The sequence below is a fragment of the Mercenaria mercenaria genome, unplaced genomic scaffold, assembly GCF_021730395.1.
Source record: "Mercenaria mercenaria strain notata unplaced genomic scaffold, MADL_Memer_1 contig_3100, whole genome shotgun sequence".
NCBI lineage: Eukaryota > Metazoa > Mollusca > Bivalvia > Venerida > Veneridae > Mercenaria > Mercenaria mercenaria.
Window position 1 is genome coordinate 17,040 of NW_026461210.1, and position 21,496 is coordinate 38,535.

The 21,496-nt window shown below is 33.3% G+C and overlaps 1 protein-coding gene across 3 annotated transcripts; it reads right to left on the minus strand.

The window, feature by feature from the left end:
• Positions 1-532: 532 nt before the first annotated feature.
• On the minus strand, positions 533-20,983 carry LOC123548687 (neuroendocrine convertase 2-like). 3 transcript variants are annotated; one of them, XM_045336164.2, is made up of 13 exons: positions 20,647-20,980; positions 16,703-16,801; positions 15,579-15,683; positions 15,322-15,456; positions 13,310-13,404; positions 12,676-12,764; positions 11,492-11,682; positions 10,665-10,865; positions 10,219-10,319; positions 4,498-4,604; positions 3,046-3,214; positions 2,358-2,647; positions 533-1,914 (listed from the first exon to the last, which is right to left on the minus strand). In XM_045336164.2, the coding sequence occupies exons 1-13, from the start codon at positions 20,797-20,799 to the stop codon at positions 1,628-1,630; spliced, it is 2,022 nt and encodes a 673-aa protein (XP_045192099.2). In that variant the 5' UTR covers positions 20,800-20,980; the 3' UTR covers positions 533-1,627. The 3 variants fall into 3 exon arrangements, 2 of the variants coding, with proteins under 2 accessions (XP_045192099.2, XP_045192100.2); XM_045336165.2 differs by lacking the exons at positions 533-1,914; positions 2,358-2,647 and having other exon boundaries at positions 3,071-4,150; positions 20,647-20,983; XR_006685941.2 differs by lacking the exons at positions 533-1,914; positions 2,358-2,647 and having other exon boundaries at positions 3,080-3,214; positions 3,835-4,604; positions 20,647-20,983.
• Positions 20,984-21,496: the final 513 nt, after the last annotated feature.

The following is a 21,496-nucleotide window of genomic DNA, read 5'->3' on the forward strand; positions in this document are numbered from 1 at the left end:
GTCTGATCATGGTCTGCGCTGTTCGCCATTCAGTCAGTATCTTTTTGGTAAGCACCCCTTTTAACAGTTAATGGTACTGTCCAAATTGAAAGCTGGAAAAGTTCATTATATAAATTTAGCAGGGTAAAGGTTAAATAGCACGATTACAGTGGTTTTATACATATCGGACTTCGTACAATACCATTTTTTTTAAAAGGAAGCAAACTTTGTTTTAGTGTTCTGTATTAACAGCAAATATCACTCATCGTCTGAATACACACATTCCCATGGACGGTTAAAATAACTTTGAATTTGCATATAATTATTATATAATTATACATGCAAATCCAAAGACTATAATAACAATGCAAGCTATTTGTGTGTTTTTTTGTAATTATAAGCATTAATCGAAGAACATGTTGTACAATTCATACACGCTATATCATTTTAATCGCAACATCAACAATTGATGAAGCAATGAGTAAAGTAATTATTTGTTAGTGTTACGTAAATCGTGAGGGCCTTGCAAAATATTATTAAAATCAAGAGCTCATGAATTTCATATATTTATTCATGGAACGCATATATATTTTCATACATATTTCAAATTTCTAAATGCTCCTCCAGGAATCAATATACAGATGACATGTTAAATATTGTTTAAGAAAAAAGAATTGTACTTGTATACTTTAAACACCCTGCAAAAAAACCTACCCTATTTTAAAGAAATACACTGTTTATACACATATAAAGTGAAATTAGGCCGCATCTTACATTTGTTACAATAACATATATCAAGCGCTTTAAATTTGAGGTATCATAATTCATCATCACATTTTGAAGCAAAAATGTAAAAATCGGGAAACATTTTGAATATAAAATCATTATAGCATATAAACAATAGAAATCACAAATATTGTATAATAAATAAACCATAAAAGGATACATTTCAAAGACAAATTATGATTATTTAAAAGTATAAAGCATGTGCAGATCACAAAACGAAAAGTATATGTACCCGTTTTATGATACTCATATCACAGACTATAGCAAAATGGATTGCTCTCATTGCTGGATAACTATATACAAAGTATTTATATAATATCATTCATCATGAACCTGCAAAAACCAAATATTTTTTGTAACATAACTACTAAAACCATGTAAATGACTAGATCATTCACACAAGGCATTAGTTTTATTTTATACATGCAGACTGTGCGTGTTTTGTTCGAATATAGTAATTATCGATAAAGGTTTTCTACGATTTTGAATACGAGCAAACAAAATATTTTTCATGTCAATAACGTCTTAAAAATATAAATTTATTGACTGATAATAACGCAGATTTACTTAATACCCTATTATGAATTTAACAGAATGTATGTTTGTATCTTAATAGCAACAAGAAACGTCGACAGCATACTCTTGCGTGAGTATTTAATTGCACATCAATCTAAATCATTAATTTCGTAACTGTACTGCTCGAAAATTGCATTGGTTTACAGGACGTCTGAACAACATAAAAGTACTAAACAATAACACCGACTATTTAAAAGCGAACATAAATATACAGCCTAAATAAGAAATATGTGTACATGGTAGATGTAAAAAGTAATAAAAGAACTGACTAAGAATAAAACTTACACTAAATATAACGCACCTGCATAACATTTGCAATATTATTTAAAAAGTGAAATGTCGTCCAAAATATTAAAAGCCAAGCTAATGTATAATGTAAAATAAAACGATCTGCAGTATTCTTTGCTGATTTGTTCTCTGATTTTGACCCGTGTGATTTCGTTTTTCTATCAGTGTATCTAATTTTCTTAACAGTCCTAGTCTCCTGTGTGGATGATACACAATTCTGGGTTCTTTTACTTTCGTTGAAAGTTCCATACACGATTAAGGACGCCGTTTGGAGATGGCCTTCATCTGCAACGAGAAATTGTAAGTTATTAAAGTGTCCTTTTCCTAATTGTGTTACTTTCCTGTTCTTTATTTGTAATATCTCATGTTCTACACATACCTGTCCTTATCTTTATCATCAGTATATTAGCAAAATAGATACTCTAAAAAGATAACAATCTTTTACAAAAGTAAAATATCTGCAGCATCTAACGGAAGGTTTAAAAGCCTTGTAAATGCTGTTCCTGAAACTTGCTGTAGCATACAGTTGTTACACCTGCCATTCCGATACTGTCCCTCTTTTTTGAATCTGTCAATGTTTCCGATGATAAAACAGAAGATCAATCAGATAACTCAACTGTAATTAAATATTGGAGTCATACTTTTTAAGGCTTAATCAGCTGTATTTCATTCATGTAAAAGTGGAAACTTTGTGAGATATAAAACAACTTCGAAGCAAAAATACATACCTATTGCTTGTGCCAGTTGCATCCTAACCTTCCAATAACCAAAGGGGATTTCTCCCCAAAAGTGTACACTTGTCAAGTTCCTATCTGCGTTATCTTGATTGAATTTAGTAACATCTCCATTATCCACAACGATAGAGACGGTATTGCTCGGAGAAATTATTTCCAGTATCATGTTTCTTTGAGTTACAATAGCATGACTAATGTATAAGACAACATGTTCTATTGTATTAACATGCAGATTGCATCTATATTCTTCCATCTTAAACACTATTTCATACATAGTTCTGTGTCTGAAAAATATAACGTACAACATTCGTTATTTACTTCAACTTGTTTACTTAATACAAATTACGTTTTCCAATAACTTGTGTAGGCCTACATGACGGTGTTTAGTCTATTTTTTATTCGTTTTACCTTGAATGTTTCTTTATCTTATTCATTCATCTTGATACGACAGCATTTTAACAATACAATGCATGAAGGTATTAATATCTATTTCAACTATTATAATAGTAAATATCAAAAATTAATATTTCAATAAGTCATATTAGTTTGAAAACGATATTATATATAATTGCGTATAACAAAAAAAGAGTCCTATTTCTAGGTTAATAAGTTTAACATTTTAGAATTTTTGACATTTTGTAGAAACAGTATTTTAATGACAAATAACAATATTCATTCGTACGTGTTCGAATATTTACGTTGATGTTTCCCTCTCATCTCTGGCCTGAACGTGCGCGATGTCTTTGTATAGCTTAAAGTATTGCTGTAAATGTTTCCAACGAGAGGCCATTTTTTTGAAAGTGTTACCATTTTCTCAGCGTCAATTAGCCCAAACCCAAGGAAGAAGTTAACTGAAAGTAAACACAGTGTATCTGAAACTGAATTGATCAAAATTCTGACTTTCATTAAAATCGTAAACTTTAAATAAAATTCATAAAATAAACCATAACTCTCAAAATCGTTTATATGGCATAACTTTTCATTCTCCTATTTAAAATGTCGCCTATATGACCAAGGGACCAAGGGTCTCTAACTCTGTATTTGGCCAGACTATAAGTCGACTATTAATCGTGAGATTTTGAGAACAAGTTTGACATAAACATTCACCACAAAACCGGGTCAGAATAATTTTCAAAGTCCTGGTTACAATTACAGAGCAACACACGCATGTCATATTCTTGTCATATTATATGTCTGTTTAAAGAGGATTTTTGCTTACCATAACTGGTCACCCTAACAATGATTATATAAATATCTATGGCCCTAGCTCAGAATTGCCAGAAGCTCTCCGCAGCGATTTACAGATACACATGATGATATGTATTCATGGTTTTACGAATGGTCAAATATTGTGATATTGTTAATTTGCTTTAATTAATTGCACATAATTTCTCTGTAAAACACCTTATTTAATATCAACAAAGGTGAAAATCTCCAATAAATTACAATTATATCATATTAATTATAATACTTGCTCGTTTTGTCCTCCTGTGTTGGCTTTGTGTGTGTGTGTATGTGTGTGTGTGTGTTTGTGGTGTGCGCGTCTGCGTGCTGTAGGTTTCGTTTTGGGGAGGCTGCGATTTTGGTAAGTGGCATTCCCTGTTTGATATTTGTCTTTGTTTTTAAATTCTGCTGCAGTGGTGTCGGTGGCAAAGTCCTCTTTACTATACGGGCAGAACAGTCGATATCGGTAGCATGTATGTTAAATTGTTCTTATGGCAGTATCTTTTGTTTACTACATCCTTAAAAGAACCGCCTGTAAACTCCAAAAGCAATTGATACGAGTCCTACAAAAAGTGGTCACAGACCTAGGGATTTCATTATTTATGCAATTATTAGAATGACTTTAAATAGCTGTTTATAGATTCTAAGATCAAATTGATAAGCGGTCTGTGAGCGCTTAATAATATTTAGAAAACAACATAACTGTCGATTGTCAGTTTCGTCTACTAGGCATCTTTGTAGTTTTCTCTTCGTATTATTCAGGCGAAAACATGTTACATAAAACATAAATACCAAAGTAACCATACACAACACGACAATTAATCTATGATAACGGATATTAATAAACTGAAAAAAAGTTAATTTTCTGTTTGACAAAACTATGATAATTATCCAAATTGAATTGACTTACACAACTTTCCCGCTGCATTTCGTTTAAATTCAACAGTTTTAGCTAGTTTTTGTTGCTCCGATGACTCAACAAGTAAGTGTTGAATGTCTCTCTGCGATAAACCTGGCCTGAAAGAAAGATTTACAAAATCGTTTTCTTTTTGTACATGACGACATTTTTAGCTATATTATCATGTACTTCGCGGTTTTGGAAACCCTGTTTTATATAATATTTTTAAATAATCTAATAAATGACGAACCATCTGGTTTAAATTAAAACAGCATTGCTAGCGCTCCAATGTAATTTCGTTTCTTCTAGCAGCTTCGTAAAATGTATACCATGTAATATTGTTATTTAGTTCTTTATTTTGCAGAACATTTATTTCAGATATTAGTGCAGTCCATTTACTTAAGGATGTACGAGCGTTTCTTTCAGGATATCCGCCATTTTGAAAAATGTTTCCCCGAATAGTGCTTTCTAACAAAAGTTTTGCCAAAAATTAATGATAGATGATTGAAATATGGCTAATAATGTACCATTTAAGCAAATAAATTCTACTTTTTGTGAAATTTTTTTTCACCCTTATTTTTGGCTGGTATTTGCCTAAAATTGACGTAAGATTTACAATTGGGTAGGGGTAGGTAATGTCAAATATCTATTCAAGTAGATTAGGTATGGTTTTGAAATTTTACTGAATGATACATATAATAATGAGCTATAATTGAAATAAAAGTTTTCAAGATAGCACATTATATTATCTAGAAAACATATATTAAAACAAAAAGAACAAAAAATATCAAAATTCACCAATTTTTGACAGTTTTTTTCTTAATAAATCTCTTAGATGCACGGTGACCCCAACTTTTTTTCTTTCCATTTTGAAGCATTTTTCTGGGTCATTAAAGCTGCAAACTGTTTTGAAAATCTAAACGTCAGAAATATTTTTGTAGATCTAAATACGTTTTTTCCATTGACAATAAAGTGGGTGGGGTAATTATGTCAATATGTGAAAATGAAAGAGAATTGTTAGTGACATTTATGCTTATATAATACTGGCATCACCTTGTATTCATATTAACCTGTAACACCTGAAATCCCTATAACATTAAGTGGGATATTATATGTTTCATAAAGTATCACCATTTTTCTAATTTTACAAAATTTCAGAAATGCTTAAGCAGTGGGTGAAGAAAATGCCCTATAAAATGAATACGAGTTCGGTGACCTATGTTTTTTCTTCTCTTGTTTGTCTTGGAAACTACTGTTCTTCAAGCTCACAGAGTATGAAAAAATTCTTTACGTTAGAAAAAATTTGCTCCTACATCCTTAAATGGTTGATACTATTTATGTTCCAGGGCTCCGGTTAGATAAATCTAACAATGCAAATATTATTGCATCATTTAGGTTTACATTTCTTCGTACATTAATTGATAATATTATCTTTACAAACACTAAAAATAAAAGAGAGGGTTTTAATTTTAAAAAGAGTAGTAATTGTAAAATAATCAAAGATTATTTTATTTGTTTAACTTGTCAAATAAGGTCAGAAGTACATTAGCGGATACATAATGAGTACGTCCTGTCAACTTGATATATGATGCATTTATGTAATTGTTTATTATATCAAACCCACACGTTTTATACGTCAAATTGTAGGACGGTGCATATAACTGATGTTAGAGAATTGCTATATATTGCTGTTTTAGATATTTCGGATAGTCAGAAAGGGTCTAAGACAAACCAGGCTTAGGCCGGTTGTCCGGACTGAGACCTAGGAAATGGGTCTCGTGATATTAAGATTAAATTAGGCTTTAGATATGACACTTGTTAAGATCAGACTTAAGAAGTTACAAAATAAATTATGAAAGTTATGTACGAAATATTCTACTGTGTAAATAAACATCAAAAATGTACAGACTCGTGTTGTGTTACGTTACATAATATTAAAGACACTTCTTTGACTAAGTGACTTTGGTGGGGATGTACCTAACAAACTTAGTACGATTCTGGGTTATGCCAATCTGTATACTGTATTACTAAATGTAATAAGCAAATTTCTAATCATTTTATTACGTGAGTAATCCGACTATTACGGGACACGCGCTTGTTATTCAGCCGTTTTACAGTTGGTAGTTGTGCTTTCTTTCAATTTTTAATTGTCTCTTACGGGATTTGGGGTGAACTTTATGATGGCATATTTTTATGTCCTCCTAGTATGAGCTCCTTTTATATCTTGTCTTCTGTGTTGTTAATAGTGAAAAAGGCATTGGATTACAAGTAATCTATTTGGCACATTTATCCGTCTCCAACTACTTGGTTTTGCTGTACTGACCGGTCCAGGGCAGTGCTCCTCTACCCTATCTATCTTTGTCCTTGTTGTTTATTTATATTATTTAGTCTGTTGAACTTTTGTAATCACCTTCCACCTTCTCATTCTTCACGTCGTTCTTAAAATGCTATAGGGTTACGGCATAAGCAAGCATAATTTCCGTTCTTATAGAAGCCGAAGCAGTAAGAGAAACACCGCTTAAACCCAAGAAATACACAAGAAGACAGATCAAAAGAGATCAGTCCCAGTGTACATCATGGGTTCAACCATTTGTTCCATTACAGATCTTAAACTTTCTGTAATATTACCAAATAAAAATAGATATTCTCATGACAAAGAATCTTGCAAAATTTGTCAATAATATCATCATTAAAATCCTTGTCGCAAACATGTCTGTATATTTTAATTAGATTTTAAAAAGCCATCTAAACTACGAGGGCAATCAAAATAAGCTATGTAATAGGTTTATGATACAAATGTAATTGTAACCTTGTTGAAAGAGTTTTATTTTTTAAAAACGTATTAAGTTCACTTACTTTAAAATCCCCAACTTGACTACGATAGGTAGTGAATCTAATTAACTGGACAATAAGATGCAATATGGAATAGATTCAATCAAAATAAAAGGCTTCGGCAATACAATCTATCATAGAATTTTGTATTGATAGTTTTTTTATATAAGAAGAAAAGTAAATCAATAGTTTTGTTTTGAATTATTAAATTACTTCAGCCTGAGATCCCAGGGTATCGAACTTTAAAGTATATAAACGATTAAAATGGTATCCAAATAATCTGAAGTTCTGTTAAATACATGAAAAACCTCTAGCTGCGTATTTTGAGTAACATAGCTATAAGTTTTATGACGAGTCAAATTTCTAAATTATACGTTTCGTTGTTGTTGGATTGTACGTCATGTGCACATAACCCAGTAAAATATAAACATGGAAAACCACAGGTCGCCCAAAACGACAAAAACAAAATAATGTTGCAGGCTCGGTTTGATTGAGCCTCTTCATGGACGGTAGTGGAAATGCAAGCTACTGTCCACGCTAGCCCCGGGTTGAGGAAAACTCAACATTTACACATGTTATAAGTATCAGAATATAATTAAGAGACATCCGCAGATGTATTCATACGGCGGTGCACATGGAAACTTCAATGATGTACATAGTGCAATTCCATGAAAAGCGGCGTATGATCCCCATATAGGAACATGGCTTTGCCCTAAACGAGAAAACAATGGGCAGAACTAAACAAACTGGAATTTAGAGAGGCGATCTTTGGTTATGGAGCCTGCATATCACAGAAACTGCCAAAAGACAAAATTAAAAAGCAGGCACCATATCCATGGAGTGATTAAGCAATACCAAAAGCTTTAAAAGCTGGGGTATTGGAACCACCCAAGCCTAAATAGTCAAGCTGAACAATTAAACAGTACACTAACACAACATAAATGTCGTGCTGAACGATCTGAAGAGATCAAACTATAACAGCATTGATAGAAGGTACGGTGAGACTTTTTACGGCCGCCACACGGCACGAACAACGCTGCTGTGATAATAAAATAAACAAATGGAAAACCACAAGTCGCCCAACACGACATGAACGAAAATGTTGCAGGCTCGTTTCGATTGAGCCTCTCCATGGACGGTAGTGGAAATGCAAGCTACCGTCCACGCCCTCTAGCCTTGGGTTTAACAGAACTCAACATTTACACATGCTATAAGTACCAGAATATAATTTAGAGACATCCGCAGATGTATTCATACAGCGGTGCACATGGAACTTTCAATGATGCACAGAGTGCAATTCCATGAAAAGCGGCGTATGGTCCCCATATAAAAAATTACCTTTGCCCTAAACGAGAAAACAATGGGCAGAACTAAACAAACAGAAATTTAGAGAGGGTATATGTGGTTATGGAGCATGCATATCACAGAAACTGCCAAAAGACAAAATTAAAAAGCAGGCACAATATCCATGGAGTGATTAAAAAATACCAAAAGCTTTCAAAGCTTGCGTATTGGAACCTCCCAAAAAAGCAAAGACAAATATCAAACAGGGAATGCCACGTACCCAAAACGAAACCCATATCACGCAGACGCGTGCACCACAAACACACACACACTCACACACAAAGCCAACACATTAGGACAAAACGAAGAAACAAAGGAACACAGTGGGGTACCGCCATGGAACGGTCAGTGGCAAAACACCACTGGGGAGTTTAAACCGGTTTATAGTGCGCACCCAACCTCACTCTAACCCCCAACATGTTCCAAAGACACGGGACAGTGTAAATAAAAGTAATCCCCTCCAGGTGAATGCTAAAGCCTAAATGGTCAAGCTGAACAATTAAACAGTTCACTAACACAACATAAATGTCGTGCTGAACGATCTGAAGAGATCGAAATATAACAGCTCTGATTGAAGGTACGGGGAGACATTTTACGGCCGCCACACGGCACAAACTACGCTGCTGTGATAATAAAATAAAAAAAATGGAAAACCACAGGTCACTCAACACGACATGAACAAATATGTTGCAGACTCGGTTTGACTGAACCTCTTCATGGACGGTAGCGGAAATGTAAGCTACCGTCCACGCCCTCTAGCCCCGGGTTGAACAGAACTCAATATTTACACATGTTATTAGTATCAGAATATAATTTAGAGACATCCGCAGATGTATTTATACGGCGGTGCACATGTAACCTTCAATGATGCACAGAGTGCAATTCCATGAAAAGCGGCGTATGGTCCCCATATAAAAAACTTTGCCCTTAACGAGAAAACAATGGGCAGAACTAAACAAACTGGAATTTAGAGACGCGATCTGTGATTATGGAGCCTGCATATCACAGAAACTGCCAAAAGACAAAATTAAAAAGCAGGCACCATATCCATGGAGTGATTAAACAATACCAAAAGCTTTAAAAGCTCGGGTGGTGGAACCACCCAGGCCTAAATGGTCGTCAAATCGCAACTTCCTGGCTCTAACTGATCGTTAAATATCCGCCTATATCTGCTTATCCGCGCATTATTTCAGACAAGTTCGAGCACCTTGGTAAAACCACCGACCTTAAGAAAGCCAGCTTGATAGCTTCCTCAGTTTAGATATACACCTTGCGGGTATATACAATCACACATACATGAGGGGAATGTTTCGAAATAAGCAACCTTAACCATTTGGATACGGAACATTTTGGTAATGCATGTACTGTTGTGAAATCATTTGAACTTATTTTTTGTGTTTATGTTTAATATACTTTAATATATAAATGTAGTATGTTATATATTATAAAGCACTTAAGTCCTTCTGATGTCCATGCTTAGACTGCTTTTCAATGTATATTAGTCAGCATATTTCGTAATCTTTGAGAGGTAGGTAAGTTTATAAAATAGTGTACTACCTTGCTTGTAACGCAAGGGCAATAATTGCTGATATTTCTGCAACAGCTGCTGATACACCTTTGAATGACTTGATACATCTGTTGTTGAAAGAAGAAGTAAGCTGGAATAGATTTTATTTTAACTATATTAGTCTATAACAGATGTTTAGTTAAAAAACAAAAGAGATGGTCAGTCTGTGTACATATCTACTGGTAAGAAAGTCAAAACGCCAATAATCAATTTCTTCAAACTCTCTGCTTTATACTAGAAGTTTTTAATATGATTTTTTTAAAATATTGAAATATTACTATGCCAGTATTTTAGCTTTTGTAACCGTTTATTATATACAACCTTTGGTTAACATGATGAAAAAGCATTCCCGACTATGGCGGAATGTATCGTACAAGTGATCAAATTTCAAAGTGAAATTTTCTTTTATAAACAGAGGTATACTGGATAACCTTACCATGTAATTTTTATTGAGTTTGTTTCCTTCTCCAAGACCTGAAGTTAACACACTCGCACTAACTTGTGCTTTTGGTGGCAATACGCCATTGACACCAACACTGTTAACAGTGATAGTGTGTATGCTATTGGCTAGACCACTGCCAGAAATACCATCCGACCCATCAGGTACAACATAAATTGCTCCAAGTTTGTTTCTGCCCTGAAGTAATTGTTAAAGATACATTGTTATACAGATTGATATATAGATTCATGTATTGCTATCATAAACTTGAGATTTTGAGATGTAGCGTATTGGTAAGTAACTTTGCCTTTACTTATACGATGCTTGAAGAAAACGTCTTTGTCACCTCAAACATACTCGTGCATTAGAATGCAATAATATCCAAAGCTTTTTATTGGGTTTTTGCTTCAGTGTCATTTTTTCCCTAAGCACTAATATTGTATGACATGATATGTTTAGTTAGGTTTGTCACACTGCCTGCTACTTCAGATGCTGTACGATCACAAACACGGATAACGAAATCTGATGTGTCCCTACATTTTGCCTTATTCTAAAGCTAAATAATTATATATACAAAAAGGTAAGTTCAATTTACTTTTTGTGATCAAAATTAAATGGACACCCCACATTATGATTGTAACCTGTATCTTTATATACAGTTTAGGATGTACTTAGATTTGATTCATTTTTTTGCTGTAAAACAATATTTCTGTATATCTAAGAAATTTGCGCTCCATTATCCAAATCAATTTTTTGCGTGAAACATTAAGATAAATGGATAAAGGACAATTGTAGCGTATTTCATCTCCACGGACAAAACCTACCTTTGTCACTCCGTTCAGAATAGCTTCTCTTGTCGCCAGATCGAGAGGTTCAAATTTTTCGGGTGGCGCCCAGCTGTTCGAGTAGATGTGAATATGCTGTAAACGATAGGCAAGTGCTGCAGCGATGATATCAAAGGTAGTGAATAGCTTGAATTGCTGATACTCAAGCTTCACCGAAAATACCTTCAAAGCTGAAAATTTAATACAAATATTTAAATAATACACTTTGAATTGTTATTTTGAACACTTGAAAATTTTCATTTACACTGAACTGCTTATTATGATTATTATTATCATCATTATTTATCCTAATTGTTTATTCCATTATATTACGTGTAAAATTTATAATCAGTAAAATAATGGTTTATTATTCAAAATTGATACCCTCTTATAACCAAAATGTTTTATTCATTTTATTTAACGTGTAAATATATCATTAATATAATTGCACGTTTTTGCATTGAAATGTTATTTCTGTCATTCTTGCGCTGAGGAGCTGCTGAAACAGTTTTAGACGGCAAAACGTAAACAACTGACACAGAGACCCGTCTTTTTGCAAATATTTTCAACTGTTTGCAGCAAAATGACTAGAATCTAAAACAAGTATTAATTTTATAAATAACCGAAATTCACTTTCCTGGTAAAAGATGGACAACATAATTTAGTTTATTAGAATGCATAATATAAAATCCTTTTAGACCTAGCAGCGGACCAAGCGGAATCTATTATAATAAAATTATTGAACGTTCTCATTGATACTCCAGAACCAGAAAATATAACAACACTGAGTCCAAGTACGGGAATACTTTTACAGCCTCCGCACGAAACTTAAAACCGATGTTGTAATAGTTATTAAAATCTGAGAGAAGATCCTGTAGAGGCATAGAAAGCAAACAAGCAAAATAATAATAACGCACTCTGTTTGATTGATTCTGTTAATGAGAGGCAGCGGAATTCTTTTAGAATAAAATTGAATGTTTTTTTCATGATCCCAAGTTTTAACTGAAAATATTAGATCTATTTGTTTTCTTACACACTAAAATTACTGAAAACAGTGAGCTTATGATGAGATATTCAGCTTTGTATTTCAGTCAACCATTGAAAACTCATGGAACTCTACATATTATTAAACAAATTTGGCAACAGTAATAAATGTCTATGTTTGATGTATAAACCAAACTCACGAACAACATTTGCTTCATATGCAATACCGGCACCGCAAACACCATTCCCTTTTTTAGCAGCTATAACACTTGCACATCTGTTTCCGTGGCTGAAATATATATATATATATATATATATATATATATATATATATATATATATATCATTAATCCAACAAAAAGTGTGAAAAAGCTATATTATTTCACACTTTTTGTTAGATTAATGAAATATAACGGTGGATTTCCTGATTATTTCACAATGCCAAACAGTCAGAAAATCAAATAAAACGTGAATACTATGGTGCTTTATTAGGAGGAAGCATGTGAATTATATATAATCGGAAATTCTTAAAACATATACTGTGACAATCCCCATTTTTCTAAACACAAAATCTGAAATATCTAAAAACAACTACATATATCTATAAATGTGATAAAATAATTTACCTACAAGTACGCTTAGACCGTTAGATAAGAAATATCAAAGGGGCATAATATATTTGGCGTTTATTATTTTGGGTTTATTTCCTTCACACAGTGTTCTAGATATCCAAACAATGGTCCAGTATACCTTCAAACCGATAAATGTTAAGATATATACATCAGAAATATGTTATAATACCATCGATACATTATTAGCGTAATATTTACTTACTCGACAAAACGCAATGAATCTGCCCAATAACTATGGAAATATTCTGGCGTCACATTGGTCGTATTGTCTATGAAGTTGAACGCCAACGCCTTGTTCTGAAAGAAACCCGAGCATATATGTTTAAAGAAATTTGAATGACAACGAAAAAAAAAAAAAAAAAAAACAAGAAAAAAACATGACTGTTCTGAACAACTCATATTTTTCTCGGAATGACTCATTACTTGATTTTTTTTTTTTTGCATAGTTATTTCCATTCAGATATAAAAGACATTAGTTATGATAACATCCTTCTACTTAAAGATTGTGTTGATCTCTTGAGGAAAGTTAGTTTTGGACGTTCTGATCAACATATATGTATAATTTGATTTAACCCTAACTTTTGAAAAGTAAAGCATATACTTAAAAATTCGGCAACAAAAAAAAGAAAGGATCGTGTGCTTGAGTTTTTGTTAGACTAATTTAAAACAAAAATTGAACCTCACACAAGTTTTCATAACGGGTGTCTGTAGAAAAATCACAATTTTGATAACATTTTCGCAAATAATTTGTTTCTACTACGTCGATTTTAGATTAACTTCGTACAGACATAAACAAAAATATGTTCTATGATATGGTGATTAGCCTATGATTTAAGAGGTCCACATATTATATACTGATTATAAGGCATGATTTGGATTTATTTAACGTACCATACATTTGATATCATATTTTATCTTTAAAATAATACTAACGCAAATAACTGACAACTTTTTTCAACATATATCAGAGGCTGAGGACAAAGGGTCATAGACAAATTATCTAAGTCACAAGTTCCACTCACGGCTCGGCAATGATTCGTATCTTTGATAAATTTACTTACATGTGCACACTGACTGACCTAACCGTGCGGGTTTATTCTTTGCAATCCATAGGGATTCGGAAAGAAATGACCTAACAGATTTAGATTTTATCAACAATTACATCAGCGGACATTATGTACCGTGTGGCAGCGGCAAAAAGTTTCCCAATACTTAGACTCACTTTTTTTTAAATATTTTCTGGTCGTTTGAGATCATGGAGTCCATTCAATTTTATAGTAGTCGCAACTTGACCGCGATGGTTGACCTTAGGCAGATTATTCATATCGATTATTTCATTGTAGAAATAGGGGGTTCTTAGTGTAGCCGTCAATTTTAAATTTATGAATGTAAATAGCTGAAGCGTTTAAGTACACCCCTTTTCAATAATAGGTTGTATCTAATTATGTATTATAATACAAAGGTCAACCATCGGGGTCAAGTTGCGTCCACTATACTACAATAGAATTCCGCTTAAGCCAGGGAGCGTGAGAGCTGTTGCATATTTCATTTCCTCTAATGACTCGATCAAACCAGGATTTCAATTATTTTGCCTGCTTGGGTTCTTTGCTTCCAAAGGATCTTCTTATAAATTGTATTTACACTTGAGGCGAGAATTAATATACATAATGTATTTATGTGAATCATAGTTCTCTACTTTAACAGACCGCCCCTTAGTCCAAAGGGGAGCGTGCAGATCTACGGATCGCGGTTAAGTCAGTCAGATCCCCGGGCAGGGCGGATGTTCTCCATGGCGATTTGATAAAATACATTGTGTCTAATATCCTTTGTCTTCCACCTCTGGTTCATTTGGGGAAGTTGGCACTTACTTACGGAGAACAGATTTGTACTGGAACACTGGTAAGGTTAACTGCCCGCCGTTACAAAACTGAAATACTGTTGAAAAACGACGTTAAATCCAAAACAAACACAATAAAACTACTTATATATATAATATATAAAAACGACTTCACATGTCTTTCTAACAGTATTTAATTACAAAAAAAAATACAAACTAGTTTCGCCTATCTGCTCATCAGTGTACACATGTAAACAATATTCATTAAATGAATAAACTAGTTTGTATTTTTTGTAATTAAATACTGTTAGAAAGGCATGTAAGGTCGTTTTTATTTATTTAACAAAGCTAAACTGACAGTAAAAAATGTTATTTACTATATTTTGTCTGAGGTCTATTATGTTTGTATTTATGCCAACATCTAACACGGCGACATTTATACCAGTCCCATTGTATCCATGAAACCAGGCATTCTCGACGTTCATCCCAAAATAAGTCTCATTCTCCTCGTTCTGAAATAAAACGAAAATAAAATAAACTGATGATTTTTTATTGTTTAAATTTTTCTTTATTATATCAATTTTGCGAATTAATTTGTTTATTATCAAGTTAAGTTCAAACTATTATTTGATACCTCTGGAAACAGTCCGCTTTCGTGTTCCGAAGCAACGGGCATTACATCTATGCGGTCCACTGGAATACAGTTAATGCATTCTTTAGCTTGTTCAATCTCGATTATCTGAAATGAAATGGAAGGACACTTTGATTTAAATCACATTGACATTCAAGTACAAACGCTATTCGTACAAATGGTAATACAATTAAAGTAAACGCATTCATCCGAACAAAATATTTATCAATGTGACACATAACGGGTCATGTTGAAGATTATCATTCACATTCAGTCAACCCCTGAATGTAAATTCAATTGTTTTATATATTGCCAATCCTATAATTCATTAAAGACATCTACGCGTTTGTATCGGGCATTTGTTTGGAAAGAACGTCTTTTCATGATTATATCATTTCCTCATATTATTAAGACCTATTATTAAATGATAAACACTTTAAAACAACCAGTGTTAGACAAGGTAATAGACTAGGTAATGATCTCTTTTTTTTTAGTTTAAGCAAGACCTGTGAATAAAATATTTGCTGGTAGCCATTTGCAATTGTATTTTTAAACTTCTGAAAATGGCTTAGAGTCTAACATTTGCAATTTTTAATAAAACTGCTTATATTATTCATTTGATTCTTGCAAGATTCAACTGCCGTATTTTATTATACTTCTTCACAGTTACTTTGCGAGTGTGAGTTTAAACCATGACTTTCATTTCTATCAGCCAAATGATGAATATATTTTGTTTTCATATTACAATTATAGACGTATGTTCAGTTTATCATATATGGCTTTATTTGTTTTCATATTTTATTTCCCTGCAGATTTTGTGCTCCCTGAGTATATACTTCAAAATCTGTTCTACATTACAGTGTACCAAATGAAGTATGCCTCATCATTTTACGCTGTGAACGGTTCATCATCATTCTTCATTTTTTAAACTGTTTTCTTCGTCATCATAATCACCACCATAATCATTATGGGTATCATTAATGTTATTCTTTATCATTATCGTTTTTAATAATATATTTTTAACTATTTGAAGTAGTATAATATTGCTTTATAGATCTTTACACATATAGATTATGATATCATGCACGATTATTTTTGGATTATTTTTGAAGATTTAAAGCTCTTACTCTGTCTCTGTATACTCGTTTGACTTCTGATAAAACATGTTCAATTTTTGATGTACTGAGGGATCCGACATACTTAAAACTGTAAACAGTGGGAGTAATCTGGAACAAAAAACAAATAATTAACATGGATATGCCCCCAATTTATTTCAGAAGCTTTCAAAATTTCGACAGTTATTTATTTTGTTTATAATTTTATATACAAAGCTACACACTACTGACTGATAAAAACATGTCTAGAATAGAAAACGTGGAAAATCACAAGTCGCCCAACACGACCTATATTAAAATATTGCAGGCTCTGTTTGATTTAGCCTGATCATAAACGTTAGTGGAAATGCAAGCTAACTCTAACCCGGGGTGAGCAGAACTGAACAATAAGCGAAAGATTGATATATCCTGGTGTGACGCTCGGGACTGTAATCAGTCCTGAGGAGTAAGCGAAGGGCAGATCTATGTGGTGGCATGGCTTTACGCTGGAATTAGTAGGTAATGTAGCAAAACAGTGTGGATAAGATTTAATGTTTAATTCTTTTCTGTTCACTCGTGAATGTTAAAACTAAAAGGGTTCCAATAATTTTATAGTACGTAATATTTCATTAAAAGTATTTTTTACTGATTTGTTCGCTTTACAGTATTACATACAAGTTCATTGCTCTTGTAGTAACAGTTTTGAACCGCATTATAAATGTTAAGTGCATAATCAGATAAGCTTTCAGTTTTCATGTTCAATCAATATTTTCAGTTTGCACCTTAATATCAAAACAGGATACAAAAAGCATTTTGCACGCCTGATTCCATTTATACAAATGATGCATTACATGCACTCAACCATAGCCAGAGCGGACGTGGTAAAATTGTTTGACTACGAAATAGGTGTCTTGAACTGAAAAACTAACAATTACTAACATTGGGATGAGGGTCCCGTGTAAGGGGTCTTTACACCTAGCACGCTTAAAACATGGGAAAACTTCTGGCTTCTGGGCGTCTTCTGTATTTTTACTATCCTCCCACTAAGATTACTAACAGTCTTCATGAGGAGTCGCCCATCTGGGTAACCAGTGGCGACTATAAATAAACTTATATACAAACAAACACTCACTCATACAATCGTCGGCTACATTATAAATGTATAGGTCTATAAGATTATGAAAAAGAAAATACATTACATTCTTTAAAACTAGCTTTTAAGATATGTATCAATCAATAATATATATTTGGTCTACTTTTACTATAACGGCTGGTCTTTTTGATCTATATCTATATGTATCTCCGTGCATGCTGCCTTTATTTCATAGGTATGATCACGACACTTTGGGGAACTGTTTATCTGGCCAGTGCACATCACCTGCCTCAGGAAGACTTGCAAGAGTTCAGAAATGGCAACTTTGTGGTAAAGAGGTCAAACACCAACCAGGTCGATCCTGATCAAAGCCAAGAATGGTTGCTTTCAACTCACAGTTAAGGTGATGAGAACCCCTACAGTTTTGACTAGATTGTTTTATCTTACAACCCGAGGTCTCACATAAACCTTCTGACCAAGTGCATGTACAACGTCAATGACAAATACATACTTGTGCACTTGGAAACACCAAAGAGCAGGTAAGTTGTGGACTAATAAGCTGTATGTCAGTTCTAAATACACATGTACTACAAATAATTACACGCTGCAAATAAAATTGACATAAGTAGAGTTTTATCAGAAGAGCTGATCACGCAATCCCTACAGTAAAGATGTTGGCTGTTGGCGGTAGCTTTCAGGAGGAAGAAACGTTGGAAGCAATGCCAGTGTACTTAATTTGGATGAAATATAGGCTAAACACGAGGAAGCCGACACAAGAATCATTCTACTTGCTGTTCACTACAGTAAACGATCAAATCGTAACACTGCAGTTGTATGAGATACCGAAGTTTTTTTTTGCTCTGACTATGCCACCTGCGGGAAATAAATGCAACAGTATGGATGATGGCTGGAACAGCGAATAAAAGGATCACATGTACATTCATTATATAAATCATCAATAACTGAAGAGTTGCGTAGAAATTTACTACCATGCACTCCCTGGCTGTGACACAACATCATATTTCTGAGGAATCTCTTAAAAAATCTACTTTTAAAAGTCTTTACAGCCGATGCAAACTAACAGAAGGTCTTGGATATTGACAACTGTCTGATGAAGTAATGAAAAACTGTAAACATTTTATTTGCAATATATATGGTCAAAATACTGACAGTGCTTGAAATGTTATGTTTGGCAAGTCTACAAGTCTTGAACATAAGCCCCCAACCAGTGATGCCTGCTCATCTCACATTAGAAAATCTCATTATCAAGCTCTGGTATAGAACCAAGCAACTGTTCGCAATCCAGACCTGCCTGCACCTATCGGTCAGGGGTGGAAGGTGGTAGATGGCACACTTAAGCCAGTTCTCATTACCAGTGATGCCATTCCTCAAGCTTGTATGGAGTTGATGGCTTTCAGAGGTACATCTGGATGTAGGACTCTTAGATTTAAATGTAAAAATGTCTGTACGCTTATGCGCATATATATGTAAATGCGACAAATGCATTACCAGCTGTATGAACTCGAGGCAGTAAATTAACATAATTATGAAAAGTTAGGTGTGAAAGCATACCTATGGTTCAAATTTTTAAATCTGTATTATTTTGAAATACTTAATATATGATAATAGTTTATGGATTTAGCTTCTGATTTGTTTGTTTTGTTGCGTGTAACGTCGCACCGACACAATTCAGGCCAAATGGCGACATTCAAGCTTTAATGGTGGAGAAAGACCCAAGGTGCCTCTCCGTGCATTATTTCATCACAGGCGGGCACGTGGGTAGAACCACCGTCTTTCCGTAAGCCAGCTGGAAGGCTTCTCCGCATGAAGAATCCAACGCCTAGAGTGAGGCCCGAACCCACATCTGTGAGGGGCAAGTGATTTGAAATCAGCGACCTTAACATTCGGCCACGGAGGCCCCTAATTTAGCTTCAAAGATGTAAACTGATTCCAAACACAAAATTATAGTACTGTATTCATCAATATCTTTGCCTTTATTACCACTGAGAAATGTTTAATAATCATTTTATTTTGGCGAAAATAGTCAAGTTAGAGTGTTTTTTTTTATATGTATGTTTTGCTCTTAAGTGAGCACACAGCCATTTTTACCTATAATAAATTAGTTGTCAGATGGCCAACATATATTTTAGAACTCAGCGTACCCAAATTATATTTAAACTAAAAAGTATATGGAAATACCTGTACCTCAAACAATTAGTGAAATCTGGACTAGACTATAATGTCAACAAGGAAATTCTGGATTTGTAGGAGTGTATTGATAAAGGTATCAAATAATTTAATGCATTTTGTTAATTTCTAATAGGTTTTCTAATAGGTTTTCATCTGACCCATCTTCAGAATGAGACGCTCCTTCTTATCTTATTTAGTATTATGATTTTGGTGAGGTTTAAACATAAGTATGCCGTATACCAAAATCGGGGTATACTATCGGTATTAACACATTTATATCTGTTTTGAAATTTGATACTTACAGCTAACACTGCGTGACATAATAGGAAATGCTGGCATTGATCTATAAATTCAAATAAGGAAGTTAAATTTTTAAAAAGTGTGTGAAACTTAATAATTTTGACTTCGCAATCTGGACATTTGAAAGAATATTTGTTTTGTATATTTTCATTTCGTTAATGTAAGTTATGGTTAGGGTTATACTGACAGACCTTTTCTATACCTATTTACTCATAAACTGACCCTCAATATATTTCGCCATTTCTGTTTGGGCTAATTACTGGTATAACAACGAAAACATATGAACAAAAAAGTGATAAAAAGCATTCAACTTATATTTGTTCGCCCGAAAACCTTTATTCAAAGTCATATGACCCCGATACCCTTAATAATATTTGAGTTTAAATTTACTTACCTTGAACATATCTATAAAATTGTAGACTCGAAGATTTTCCTCCATTTCATGAACATCTGAATTTATCTTGAATACAAACCTATCAGAAATCCCAAATACAACGGGTAAGAAAATCCAGCAAAGCACAGCAAAGGAATTTCCGTGAAGTTTCATTTTTGAAATAAAATTTATTTAAAGTTTGGCGTGTGTAATAAAATAAAATTTAGTCACTCGTCGTCAAAAACGTTTAACCATTAATGACAATAGTTACTATCAAGTTTTTATGCACGAATGAAGTATCAAATAATGCAATTATAAAGTTTACTTCCGTATTTCGTCACTGTATTTACGTATCAGTTTATAAACTCTAATATATTAGATATCATATACTTAACGGTTCAATATATTAAACGTGTTAACATATCGAACGGAACTATAGTTTTAGTAAAATGTATTTACTTACATAATAAATTACACCCACGTTTCAGATGAGTATTTTGTACATTATTTATCTTGATAAAATGAGAGTTTGAGTCATCTTACCATTCTATCTTAAAACATAATGTGATAAATAAATATAAACTTTCATATGGTAAAGGATTAAACCAGTTTGGAAACATGGAACTACATTTTCCCTTTTTTTACTTTGCACATGCATGATCATTCTTTTTCTCTTAACCATTAATGGTTGTAAGATTGCGCTATTCCTAAAGTAAAACCAATGCGAAACATATAGTGGATTCGTTGAACTCGACACAAAAAATGAAACATTTAATAATCAACAGCAAATTTGAATATCTTTTATATCTGAAGACCATGCACAAACATTATGAATATGCAAAAGGCAAAGCAACTTACCATGAAGGCAACT